The sequence below is a fragment of the Marmota flaviventris genome, chromosome 3, assembly GCF_047511675.1.
Source record: "Marmota flaviventris isolate mMarFla1 chromosome 3, mMarFla1.hap1, whole genome shotgun sequence".
NCBI lineage: Eukaryota > Metazoa > Chordata > Mammalia > Rodentia > Sciuridae > Marmota > Marmota flaviventris.
In genome coordinates, this window is record NC_092500.1 from 74,702,525 (window position 1) to 74,717,534 (window position 15,010).

The 15,010-nt window shown below is 32.7% G+C and overlaps 1 protein-coding gene across 2 annotated transcripts in view; it reads right to left on the reverse strand.

The window, feature by feature from the left end:
• Positions 1–15,010, reverse strand: part of Cntn1 (contactin 1) — a 268,377-nt gene that overhangs the window by 47,705 nt on the left and 205,662 nt on the right. For both annotated transcript variants that reach the window (XM_071609195.1, XM_071609194.1), the window contains exons 18-20: positions 6,640–6,710; positions 4,979–5,213; positions 2,471–2,574 (exon numbers count right to left, since the gene is read on the reverse strand). In XM_071609195.1, the coding sequence (XP_071465296.1) occupies positions 2,471–2,574; positions 4,979–5,213; positions 6,640–6,710 (410 nt within the window). The remainder of the gene's footprint in view (positions 1–2,470; positions 2,575–4,978; positions 5,214–6,639; positions 6,711–15,010) is intronic.

A 15,010-nucleotide genomic window follows, 5' to 3' on the forward strand; every position in this document is an offset into this window, starting at 1 on the left:
AGACAATTATTATAAATGTTTGGAAGACTGGAGACCCTCATCTTTAAAATGGAGAAAACAAAAGCGGCTGTCCCCTAAGGTTGTGTAGATTCAATACAATGAGCTGGGGTTCAGCATACAAGGACTCAACATATTGGTGCTGTCTTTCTCAATATCATCCCAATCATCTCAGCATTGCCATAGTCATTTCCAAAATACCTAATGGCAAAGAACAGGAAAACTCTTAAATGTGGATTATTCATTTCTTCCAAGCAACAATTATGAGGCAGTGGTGACTCTCTCAAATTTATAGGTGAGGAAACTAAGGAAGTTCAAATAAATCTCCCACTAAATTCCTAAGTAACAGAGCTGTAATGTAAACCTGTGTCTGGTCAGCAACAAAGCTCATAACTTTCTACTTGATGTGGTGCTGCAAAATGTCAGAAGTCTATGAAACCAAATTCCCCATGGCACACACTTTTTTTTTGAAATTCCCATTTCAGAAAATCTCATTTTCTATTATTTGAGAATCTTTAATCCAGGGTTACTTCCCAATCAAATAAAGCTTGTATTCTGATTATTGTCTGAATTATTGGTATCAATATATGGTTTCTTACTTTATATTTCTTTTGTATTCTCTATGTTGAAAATAATAACATAGTCAATATAGAATTACTGGAATAGGGAAAGATAGTATATAATTCTATAGGATGTCCTTTAATAAAGTGAAATATATATTTAACACTTTATCTCAATGAGATGGATTATATATTTAATTTCATTCTCATTAAATTTTTCATTTGTTAAAAATGAATAATATAAAGAATGAAAAAATCCTGCAGTGTAAAATTGGATGTTTTAAGGACCAATCATTGATGTCTTCTTGCAGTTTATATCTTGGATTTACTTATTATGAGGATTTGTGACATCTACAGAATCAATCTCTCTCTCTCTCTCTCTCTTTCTCTCTCTCTCTTCCTCTACCTCTCTCCCTCTCTCTCCTTTTGTACTATGTATAACTGTCGAGTTAGTAAATCATGAGCACTGTGTATTCCCAGTCTGTCTGCTCCTTTCATTCCTAGTCCCGTCTTATCTGCTATCTTTATTATAATTTCAGCTGAACCCTTGCAAAAATTACCTGAAGACGCTCTGAAATCTAGCCAAATCATGAACCACGGTGTCAAAACAAAACAACAACAACAGAAAAGCAATTCCTATTAGTCTGGGTGTTTCTGTTTAAAGGCTTGGGTTGCTTATGTGTCTGCATCACAGAAACATGGTCTTCAGAGAGCCAAAGGTTAACATTGTATTCAATCATACCTCATTATTCCTATCAATACTCAATGAACATGTATTTGGTGCCTGATATGGGCACAGCATTATTCTCAGTACTGAAAATAGAATATATAAAAGCCTGCCCTTATGGAACTGATATTCCATTCACAGATGGAAAAGCAGAGCACAAGAATTGAGAGGGCAAGCTAGCTGGGGGGGCACCTCCAGAATAGCAGTCCTGTCTACTCACTGGGCAAAGCAAAAGGAGATCTGTGGTGTGTGGCATCAAGCCCTAACCTTAAGTCAGAAAATCTGAGTTCTAGACACTGCCCTGCCACTGCTTGTTAAGAACAACAGAGGAAACATGTTGAATCTTTTTGGAATCTAGTATCTGTTTGCTCATCTGTGAAGGCAGGTGATGCCAATCCCTTTATTCACTTACCCTATGTAACCAAGTTTGAATTGTGTTAGCATTATGTTGAAGACCCCAACTACCTTCCTAGTTTCCCATTTCCAGTTTTCACTCCCCTATGAAGACAAACATTCCCCTTCTTACCTGGCTAATTCCTATCAGTTCCCTAAGCCTGGCTTCATGAATTTCTTTGGGACATTTTGATTGTTGGCGATTCCCTGCCATCATAGGTAACATTGTAAGACACATATCTGGTAAATTTATAATGGTCTCTTTTAAAGGAAATTTTAGACTTGGAACTGCTTAAGTGAAATAAGATGACCATGTTGAGGAAGCTGATATAAATTACTAAAATGCTTTCCAAAAAAACTTGATATTCACCAGCATTTTATGACAATGTTTGTTTTAAAATACCTTGGCTAACCATGAGTGTTATTACTTTAGGTTTTGTTTCAGCCAGTGGTTTGCTAGCACATAGGTCTCTACATCCCTTCTGGATTAGCCAGTTAAGAACACTGTCTTACTCTTTTCTTTTTCTTTTTATTGAGACATAATATTTTTACATCTTTATGGGGTACATTGTGGTAATTTAATCATATACACAATGTGTAATAATCATCTCAGAGTATTACCTAGTTTACTCTTGACAATTAGCTTATAAGCGCCCAAAACACTAAACATACAAAATATAATGTTAGTTGCTCTATCAATTAGTGGGACCCAGGACATTATAACATGCAATTATTTAAATGTATGCTCATGTGTTTATGAATAAATGCAATGTTTGACAAAAATTGAGCTCACCTGATAACTTTCCACTATTTTTTCTAATACATGCTTCCAATGTACTGATATCTCAGAAGATGATAAGACTTTTACACCTACTTCTGTGGGGGCTTCACTGGGAGCTGAAATTTGATGAGAACATTACATTTTAGAAACTTATATAAAGAAATTTGAATAAAACTGTTTGCTATATGAATTAATTAGAACTATCACATTTTAAAAATAAATTAGTTTTACTATATCTTCCTTTATTTTTATTATGTTTATTTTTATTATTACTAGGTACACACATTTTCTTACACATGAATGATAATGTATACATATAATTATTCATGTACTTTGACAAATTATAGAAAGCTTTGTGGATTTCCATGATACCTTTGAACAAGAAGTATATTAATTTGTTTTTATTTCACCCAAATGATATTTTTAAGAAGGCCTCCTTATGTAAATTAAAACTATATTTATCTATTCTACCTTACCAAAAGAACTTCAGTATTTACTATACAAATTATTCATTATAATGAGATTTCTCCTACTTGTTATTCATATGAATTAACAATACATAGCAATATAATTAATAAAACTTTCTTCTTTTATGTTCAAGCTAAGAATTAAAAAAAAGAATGTATGATCCTTTGAAACAAGTTGTGACATCCACTGTTTCTTGGGCTCAGGAAAGCTTTTATATGTCTAATCTTACAACTGGGCATCAAGTCAAATATGTATCAAAAAGCCTCTGTTCAGGGAGAAAAAGTAATTTACATCCATTATGAAATTTACACAAAGAAACCAGGGAAACATTTAAGCAGGGGTGATCAATTTTTATTGTCTTTCATTAAAAAGGCATAATCCTATTTAATGTTAAAAAAATGTCCTACATATGAATACTGTTGCCTTTCCAAATCAAGGTAAACATGTAGCACTGTGATTGATTTCTTAGAAGTAGAAGATTAACAACTTATACAAGTTTCAGCACATGCAAGTTTTATGAGACTCATGAAATATTTAGGAAAGAAATATAATTAAACACAAATGGCCATGACTCCATAGATGACAAACATGGCCTTTTGCCTAGAAGCTTACTTTAGCATCAAATACAGCAGTAAAAAATGATATTGGATGAAAAGATAACTTGTAAAATACTTTTAACTTTCATTTTCTCCAGGAGATGTAGTCATGTTTTTCAAGTTATTAAAACTGAGTCAAGTTATCACATTTCTGCTGAATAAATACAGAAATAGAGAATGTAAGATTTGTCATCAGGACTTTTCCATGGCTTGATTATAAACAAATTATTTCTGCTTTTTATTCTTTCAAGGTATTTAGCTGAGCTAAATGACTCATGGCTGCCTTTCACATGTGCATTCTTGAATACATATTATATATGTTTAGAGTATGTAACATGATGCTATAAGATACATATACAACAAAATAACAGAATTGGAGTATATGGCTCATAAGATTATTTGAATACACATTATATTTTTGAACAAATATGAAAGGTAATGAGTCTATGACTGAGGATCATATTGGAGAAGTTCAGTTGAATTCTAAGGGACAGCTCTGTTTATTTTGAAGTAACAATAATGTAAATTGGATAAACCATTAGATGGAAACTTTTTTTTTCTTCAAAGAGAGTAGAAGAATACCTCACACAATTCTAGTTCTCAAAAATCTTTCATTTGAGTGTTTGCAAGGGAAAATTGTCTAAGGGTAAATGTATTAGATCAGAAGTCAATAAAATCTCTATTTGCTTCATTAGTCATTAATTATTTACACAGTGCACATGAGTAAGAAGACAAAATGTGGACATTTTATCAGTTTTTAACAGGAATATAAATTTAAAAATCTTAGCAGCTTAAATAGGAAATCATAGGAAATAAGGTAACTATGTTAAAAACTGTATGTCATTTACTATAAAAGTCCTCTATAAGCACGATTAATTAGTTTCTAGAAAAACATAGAGCCAGTATCAATATTTTTTCCCTAAATGGCCTATAGGACAAAACTTTTCCTTTAAAAGAAAAAAATTTCAACTGATTTTCTGATTCCTCTTTTATATAATCACGTTTAGATACCCATTAATAAAATTTCAGCATGCTATTATAATTAAAAAGAAAACTTACTTGAATGCTGCAGTCACACAAATTTTGTGTTATGATTTTGAGCAATTTTATAAGCAATACATATATTCTAGAATCTTATGTAGTAGTATGCACTATGCACAAACATAAGTTCCAATCCAGTTTTGGAGAATTTTGACAATCACGTTATAATTAAGAGGCAAGGAACAGGAGTCTAGTCAACTACATTGGACATGATCTAAAGGATGAAGAAAAGCATGAGTAACTTGTCATTTATGTGGAGAGACTGACATTTTACTTTGGCTCAAAATGATACTCATTTGCGAAAGGTATAGTACTATAGAAGGATCTTAATAAGTAAGACCTTAAAGAAAACAAACTGAATGCCAAAGAATTAGATTCCATCTGCCTCACCACATTGGCAAGGCCTTTGACCTACCATCTTGTGCTGAATTAATGACTGCTATGAGGCTGTAGGGTCCATCTCCTTTGTTGTTGAAGGCTTTCACTTTGACTTGAAATGCAGTAGAAGGGCTCATGGTTTCATCTTTATGGACATATCGGCCAGTGTCTGGATTAGTAACTGTGACTTTTTTCCATTCTTCTCCATCAAATGGTTTAAATGCCACAATGTAACCAAAATTGTTACCATAGTGGTATTCTCTTGATAAAGGCTAAATAGAGGTTAAAATATTAAATAGGTTTTAATGATAAAGTTAGCAGTGAGAAAAATCCTATGAGAATAAATATTCACATAGAGGCATGCTTTCCCCTAAAATGTATTTGCTCATAAGTTAGTACTGGGAGAAAATGCCAGAGCAATATCATGCTCAACATGTGATGACCTCATTTACCAAGAGGCAACCTTGCTATTTCTCAAACACCCTAGGGGCTCCTGCCTTGGACCTTCCTATTTTCAATTTCTTCTCTCTGAGATGTTCTTCTAGATGCAATCTGATTCCTCCCAAGCTTTCTTGAGCCTTCAAGAACACTGATTCTCAGGCCCTATCCTTGGAAACTTGATTTTGAATTTTAGGAGAATTTCTAATTTTAAATTTTTTCACAAAGCTCATTTTATTGGGAAGCAGATACCCACAGGGTTTACAAAAACCATGCCATATGGAAAAGAGTACGATGTCCTGATTTTTATATTTCCATTTTGGGACATTATATTGACAGTAAAACTCGGAAATAAATAATTGGAGATTCAGACAAGCAAAAAACAGGATTTTATTTTTTTTCTTTTTCTTTTTCTTTCTTTCTTTTTTAATCTTGCTTAAAAATCTATTTAAGTGTCAAACATTATATATGACTCCAGAGGACAGAATAAAGTCACCTGAATATGCTCTTACTTAATAAATCAGTCTAATTCATGTAAAGACTAAAACCTGTCTTTTTTCTTGTGGTCCTCAAATCCTTTGGAGCCTAAATTGTGTTCCTCAACTATCTGCAGTAGTTAGACATTAAAAATGTGTACTGTATACATGAATTTATGGAGTGTTACCTGGATAAGTGCCAGATGCCTACTTCAGGTAATTCTGTGCTATCACAGTCTTCCCCACCCCCTCCCAATTTCCCTCCCACCTCAAAAATCCACAAATACTATATCTGATATAGAACTTCTCCTTTGGATTAAGAAAATGTAATAAACTGTTTGGATCACTCAGTATCAGTCCCCTGGATGACTTCTAAGACTCCTCTATCGTGATGGATTACACTAGGAAGAAACAATCTTCAATTTAAAAAATGGGTTTGGATAGAACGTTTGCAAATTGAACCTTTGGAGTTCAGATTGTCCAGAGAAAAAGTTATAAATTATAACTGGGTTACCAGACCACAATGAATTTAAAATATCTCTGGAATCAGAGAGTTGAATATTTAATCATCTATGCTACTGCATCCCTTGGTGTTCAGGATCCTTTTTTTGCATAGGACCTGCCCACCTTAGCCTTTGCAAGCCAGAGAAAGAAAAAGAAGTAATTCACTCTTGTTTGTGGATTGAGAATTCTGCTTTGTTTTGAATTTATTTCAGAAAATAAAATGTGTTTGTAGTTCAGTATAGAAGTGCCCTATAATATGTTCAGTTCAATCAATACTTACTGCCCATGTTATTGTCAGCTCTCTGTTGCTTCCACCCCCACCTCCCACATCTGAAGGAGCCACATTTGGTGCTGAAACAAACAAACAAACAAACAAACATGAAACAACAAAAACAGAGACTATGTAATTTTTTTTCTGATGATAGTGTTCTTATTTACCACAGAAAACATGATTTTTTTCTTTCACTAGGAAAAACAAGCTGCCTGCATGATCCCACTCAATTATAATAACAATGGCTCACAGTAGCTGTAATAATCTGTTTTACTGCCAAGATAAAAATTGACTCCATGCCATAGGAAATGTGCCGGTTTCCTTCAGCAAAGGAGAGTGAAGCAAACTGGCCTCATCCATCTTTTGTGTGGTGTGTCCTTCCATTTAAAATGATTTTTTAAGATTATATATACTGTATTGGAAAATATTTTAGAGCTCTCACTTGAAACCCTACAAATTTCCCACAACTTACTGTTTTGCCAGTTTTATACTTCATTCTACAAAATAAATATTAAGATTCCATACATTTATATTAACATTGGATAATGTTTCCCCAAATATGTGGATATAAGAAAAATGCAATAAATCTAATATTATCTCTTATGCTCTCACTTCCAATTCCTAAATCTCTTTTGGAAGCTTGCCCCATCAGTGACTCCAATCCTTCTGTTCCGGAACCTCTTACATCATCTTTCAGTCTCAATCTCTGCTGGAGAGTTTTCTCACTGTGCAGTCTCTCTGCTCTGAATGACTTTCTTGTAATGCTGCTTCCCTCTTAATCCCCAACCCATCACACCCTTTCCTGTCACTGAAGTGTGTGAAAGAATGAATACATGACCGTCTTTTGTATTCATTACATAATCACTTTTTAACAACCCCCAATCTGTTTCCACTTCTTCACATTCCTAAAATCACTATTTCACAAAATTGATCTTAACTGCCAAGTCCAATGGGTTCCTTTTTTTATTTTTTTTTTATTTTCTCACTCCTTGAAATCCCTTCAGGGTAGACACTGTATCTTGTTAGATGTGTAGACATGGCCTCTAACTGGAGATGTGCAGATGAATGATGCTTTGTCTGTTTTGAGCATGCCCCAGCTACTGGCTGCCTAGGACGAGGTCTGGGTTTCCATAAGCTGTGTACATTCCCCATGCAAATGTGTTGGCTCAGTGGGAGATATTATTCCCAAATCAGTTAACTCTTCCAAGAGATGAACTGTCATTTCTTCTCAATTCCCTTCCCAAGGGGACATGGTCATATCTTCCTCAGAATCGTCATAGCAAGGTAACATTTACTGAAGTACAGAACTTAACAAATAATTGTGATTAAAAAAAGACAAGCCTCAAAACATCATGTTAGCTATGTAAGTTCTTAGATGAAATATGTAGATTTATTGCACGGAAACAAAATACATGCTTTCCCTTATATTTATAAAACTATATGATGATTTCTTTTTCTCATGAAAAAAAAACCTGAGTGATTTCAATTTATTATTCAACTGTTACCACAGTGAATGTTAGAAGGTAAAATTCAGTGCACAAGGTTGTTAAAAATGAAGTTGTTTGTAGCTCTTTAGTTAAAACACATATTGAAGACTAGGATATTAAAATAACTCTGGAAACTCTTCTAACTCCATAACTCATGTTCTGAAGTTAAAATTCCACATGCTATAGAAAAACAAAAAAGGTTATTGTCTAATAATCAATGAGTAAAGGTTTTTTGTTTGTTTAAGTAATCATAGGCAAATAATTGCAAAAATACCTCTAAAATAATAAACTATACCACAATTCGTTGAATCAAACACTGCCTTCCTTGGGACAAGTATATTAGGTAGGATGTTACATTATAATGTAATGCATTTCATTATAATCATTTTTAACCTTATGATAAGAACAGAGCGAAAGTTAGAGTGTGTTTATATTGCCACTTTATGTTTAAGTGCTTTTTAACATGCTTCAAGCAAATAATTCAGGATTGATTTGTTCCTCAAATATTGCCTGTTGGGCTCATGTTGCTGAAAACAAGACAATGAAGAAAAGCACAGAAGTAAAAGTAGTAAAAAGTAGCTCTGTTTTGATATCTTACTTAGATTATTGACTTAGTTTTCCCCATGTTGCCTTAAATATTCACCTGTAGCCTTAGCAGATTTGGGGAATTTTTCACAGATGGAGTTGTGAATAACCTACACATCTAACTTGAATCTGAGAACAGAGCAGTTAGATGCTATTTTGTTTTGTTTTCCTCCCGTTGGCCCTGGTAACACAGGAGGACCTGGCCACATGTTGACTTTTTTAGGCAAGTAAATCACCATAAGCACAAGGAAGTCTGTTTAGCTCCAGGCTTCAGCACACTGAACAGAAAACAAACTGGACATTCTTTAAACAATAAATCATAAAAACGAATTTAAGTTATATTTTTAAAAATGCTAAAATATTAATCATGAATAAGCAATATTTATAATTTTACTATGAAAGGTAAAAACAGTGGGATATTTTAACACATTCTTTTGCCATCATTTCAGTCTAACTGCGATTCCCTTGAGGTTTTTTATAAGAGTGCCTCTGTATTACAGTCACAGGTCCAGAAAACTTAAAAAAGAAAATCAAGTCAATGCCATGATTATCTTTCCTATGAAAAGAAGCGAATACTGCCAATCTCCCTTTTATATTTCAATGCTTAAAAAAATTGTATATAAATATCTCTTTGGGCTTTGATGTTTTATTTAACAGGGTTGAAACTGGCTTGTAACAAAACCAAAATTATGAAAATAGAATATATAAAGATTGGATCTTGACTCAGAATATATTAACTACTTATTTGTTGTTAATTATTTCCTTGACTTGAAAAGTCACTTTTACAGACAAAAAATTTAAACATGAATGTAACTTTTCAGCTTAAGTTGCATCAAAAGTTCAATATGATTTAAAGCAAATATCTTAGTAAGAGATTTTAAATGGTTCCATAAGTATTATTCTAGTCTAGGGAACCAAAGAGGTTACAATTTAACACCTAGTTTTATTCTATCTTTATGTCTCTATGTTTAAGCACTTAAATATATAATTCTGAACAACTCTTTTTTAAAATTTTTTTATTAGTTGCTCGAAACATTACAATGATCTTGACATATCATACATTTGATTCAAATGGGGTCCGTAATCTTATTTTTCCACTTGTACAGATTGCAGGATCACACTGGTTATATGGCCAACGTTTATACATAGGGCCATCCTAGTGTCTATTGTATTGTGCTGCCCTTCCATTCCCCTTCCCCTTCCCTTCCCTCTTTCTACCCAATCTACTGTGACACGAAACTCTTTTTTTCTAATTTTTTTTACATTTTTTAAAATTGTTTATTGATTTTATTTTTTTAATACACAACAGCAGTGGAATGCATTACAATTCTTATTACCTATATAGAGCACAATTTTTCGTATCTCTGTATAAAGGTATGTTCACGCCAATTTATGCCTTTATACATGTACTTTGCTTATTGTTTTTTTTGCATTACAATTCTTAATACACATATATACCACAATTTTTCATATCTGTTTGTATATAAAGTATGTTGACATCCAATTCAAGTCTTCATACATGTACTTTGTATAATGATGTCCTTCACATTCCACCATCTTTGCTAATCCCCTGCCCCCTCCTTTTCCCTCCCAACCCTCTTCCCTATCTAGTGAAAAATAAAATGAAACAAATTGTAAAATATTTGGATATTCAAATAGAAGTAGTTCTTTGTAACTCATGAGATCCTACTTTGATGGCGGAGCAGATTGCTAGCAGTTCTAATGCATCTACTATGTTAAATTGATGTTCTTCCATTATAGATAAAAATAAAGAGATTTCAAGATAGTTCACAAAAATATTAACTTTTCAGCATCTTATCAGGCAGAGATTGGAGGTTTGTTTGTTATTATAGGCTTTGTTTTCAAATAGGAAATTATAACAGGAGAGTAGAGTAAGTTTATTAATTGCTCAATGCAATGATCCTATAAGAAAAGTCAGTTGCAGATAGTGTTTAGATAGGCAAAAAAGAATGAAATAAATTGAAATAATTATATGCATAATAAAATTCATAATTAAAATCCAAACCAGTAATGGATTATTTCTTTAAATAAAGTAAAATATTTGTTAATTTCTAGTTTACCTTTCTGTGTGTATGAAAACCAAAATCATCTAATACAGATGTTAAGCTTGTTTTCAAACAAAACAAAATATATTTGGTAGTAGATCCTTTTAAATCATAATATGTAAATCCCACTGTTGCTTTGATCACACCTTCCTTTTCACCATCTGCTATTAATGTCTGGTAGTCAGTACTGCCAGCTTATCCTCCTTATTTCTCCCTTTTTCTTCTACAAATAATTTTGCGTAACTATGGACAATATGCTGTGTTAAGCACTAAAGATAACAACATAAATACAATTTGCTTCAAGTCCTGAAGATGTTCTTTATGATGATAGAGGTTAAGTGTACACTACTAGTTTTAATTCAATGTGTTAATTGTCCAAAATTTATAAAAGTGCTGAATGAATAAAATGATCCGTGCTTAACAACAGACTTATCTACAACTTTTGAATTATTTTTACTTATCTCACCTAATTGGACACTCACACAACACTTTGAAGCACATGGAGAAGTAGCATTATCCCCATTTCATAGAAAAGGCAAATGAATCCCGAAGAAGCTAATTGTCCAGGTTATACTACTCACAAGTAGAGAAGCTGCCAACTTTAATTCAGGTCTCCTGATGGCTTAAAAATCAATCTATATTCTTTAATTCTTTTAAAATGATTTATCTACTTAATTATTAATGACAACTTACTTTCACATAGAAGTTTCTTACTAGCTATAAAATATGTTCTTAGTGGCATTCCTGTCTTTTATTAAATAAGGAAAAAAAGGAAAAAAAAAACAAAGAAAAAAAGAAAGAAATGGAAAAAGCTAAATGAAAGAAATACTAGCTTTGTTGGACATGAAATTAAGACTTAATACATAACATGAAAGTGTTTATTCTGGTTTTGTTATTTTTCCTCTTTTCCCCTTCAAACTGTCTTGAACTGGCAAATAAACACAAAGCTGTCAAAATAAACCTGATTGCACCATTTGAGGCTATCAATTCACCAACTGCACCTGCAGAGCTATTAGCTGTGGGAATATATCTTACAATGACTCATTATTTCAAAGGATGTTTTTGTTATCTCTTTCTTACAGTCAAAATTAAAAGGGCTAAAATGAATTACAAACATGCCTTCTAATTCTTCATTTGGGAGCATCCATTTTATAATACACTTGTCTGAATCCAAAGAATACACTCAACTGTGCTCTGAGATCTTGACATTAAGTAATTGGACAGAGCAGGGCATGTGCAGCATTGGATAATGTCACCTCTCTTCAATCAGCATAATGAGGCACAGATCAACTTTTCCATCAAAAGGAAACTAGCCTTTATCCCACATAACATATGCTGGCATCTCTTAGAGTCGTTATAATCACACATGACAAGACAAATATTTCTCATTTAGAAAGTCTTTTTTACTTTTTTGTAAGAATGAAAAATGTAAATGTCCAATTTTATGTATATTCATTTTTAATAAAGTAGATGAAAGGAAAAACAAAAAAGAGAAATTCTGTTGAATTTTATTTTGTGAATACAAATGATTCTTTTAAGATGATAAAAAATTATATGAAATAATATGATCTATTATGCTTTTAAAAATGGAAATATGTTGCCAAGTGAGGTGATCAATTACAAAGTAGACAGGAGACCATATTTTTATAAGCACATTAAATTTTAAAATTAACATTAATAGCATAATAAATATGTATTGAGCAAATATTATGTACCACAATGCTGCTATCCTGTGTTTTTAAATCGTAAAAGTAATCCCATAAGACAATTGATTCCCATAAAAAGATGAGACTTCTGTGGCTCCAAGAGATTAAATAATGTGTTCCAGATCCTAGAGCTTCCAAATGATGATGCTATGATTCCATAGAGGATCAATGGCTTGGAACTTCTGTACTGTGCACTGTCTTCAGATAGAAATTTAGGAGCAAAACATTTAGAATTTGGAAGAATTGGATTCGAATTCCAACTCTGCCTCCCATTAGCTGGGTACAATCTTCCTCATGTCAGACCAGGAATAATCATAATTTTGTAAAGCTGTCATGAAAATTAAGTGAAGCAATATAAGCAGAGGCTGGGTGGTATGGTGTAAATCTGTAATCCCAGCAGATGAGGAGGCTGAGGCAGGAAGATCCCGAGTTCAAAGCCAGTCTCAGCAAAAAGTGATGCACTAAGCAACTTAGTGAGACCCTGTCTCTAAATAAAATACAAAATAAGGCTGGCGATGTGGCTCAGTGGTTGAGTGCCCCTGAGTTCAATCAGCATACCAAAAAAAAAAAAAAAAAAAAGAACAAAAATATATATATTTAAGCAGAACAGAGAGTGAAGCATTATGTCTGACAACCTATGTCCCATATGTGAATGGTGGCAACCTAAAAGTTGACTAATCAAAATTCCTAAAGCATTTTCTGATGATAGATTAATAAATGTGTTATAGGTTACAGGATTTAGTTTTTCACAAAGTAAATGAATCATCCCCTATGACTACAGGGCTTCACCTTGTTCTGAGATTAAGACCTTTATCATTTCATAGTTGTGTTTGCTCTTTTGCCTATGATGTCATTTAAAATAATTTATTTTCTAAGCACACTAGAGAGGAAGTTAAATCCTTAACAAAATACCATTTGAGTAAAAATAAGGTAAGAGATGATGCAAAAAATAAGTTGGTTGCCACAGTTTGGAGTTTGATATTACTTTGAAACATTTTTCCCCTAGAATATAATAAGAAGAAAACATTGAAGTTGAAAATTCTTCAGAGGTACATACCACTAGTATTAAGCAAGGTACTTCTAGGCATTATATTAAATACAAACTATATTCATAGACCCAGATATGAAACAATTAAATTGAATCTGAGACATTGGTATTTTTATTGTTGCTCTTAAAAACATTTAATTTCATTACTTCTACTTGAGAATTTAAAAAATAAGCCTAAGACAAATCCTATAGCAATCATGTCCAGATGATGAACTTATGTAACAAATCCTTCTCTGAGAAAAATATTAAAGATATTGTTTTTAATAAAATTTGTAAAAAGAGGGAGGTCTACTTCTATTCTCAGTGCCAAAGGAAAACATCCTCCTGTCTGTGAACCATTTTTACTTCAAGAAACAGTGTCCAGATAAGACTTGGTTTATATGACATTAATCAAGAGATCACAGAAAATTAATAAAATTCAATGAGGTTTTTGTTTAAAAAGGTTTGTATTTGAGGTAGGTATGTTATAGTGTTGTAACTGAAATGCTTGCTTAGACCAATTTAATCATTCTGTATTTTTCTCCAACTTTATTTTAAAAATGAAAATGCTTGTTAAATCAAATCAAGTGCATGATCTCTCAGTGTAAAATTATGTGGTCAAAACCACTGGTCCAGTCAGGCCCCATTTTCCTTTCTTTATATTTTTCAAGAAAGAGCAAATGTGTTCAGTCTGCCAAACAGTAGCCTCCACTGCAAACACAGGTGACTCTAGGGAATAATAATAATAAAAATAAACTCAGGGGTGCTGGCTCTGTACATCTGTGCTTCAGACAGCTTTAACTTAGATGACTTCCATATCCTAAGGGATTTCTAGGAGGTAGAGAAGAGGTGACACTTTTTGTTTCCTAGGTGAACACACTAAAACAAATAAATAAAAATAATACTTAGGACATCTCTGACATCTTAGTTAAGGATTAAATAGATTCAAACTTCTAATGCAATTCTAATACAGCTTCACATAAACAAATGAATTTTTAGGATCCTGCTTGAGATATTGCTTTTATGAGAAAAGCTCAATGTATCAGTGGAATCAGACAGATCTGAATTTGAATTCTGAATCGCACAAGTAGGTGTATTAACTTAGGCAAACTACCCAGTGTCCCCCAGTCTACTGCTTATTAACAATCATAAGGACCAGTTCTCCTATATGGTATTATTATCATGAGGTTAAATGAAATTTAGGTGAAAACACTCCCCACACACCATATATCTTAATCCTATTTTCTTCACTTAAGGATCATCACTTTCATCAGATAAATTTGATGAAATTATATAAAACTGTGAGAGACAGCTTATTGATGGTTGTCTCTGGGAATCAGTTTGTTTTAAAAACTAAAGACATTAGAAATAGAAGTTTAGAAATTATACCATGTAACTGAGGTAGCCAGCAACATGGATAAGTGGTATTAAGAGAGCACAGCAGGATTATATGATTATATGATAGGCTGTTATCTGCTTAAAATCTTTTCCCCAACAGCACATCTGTAA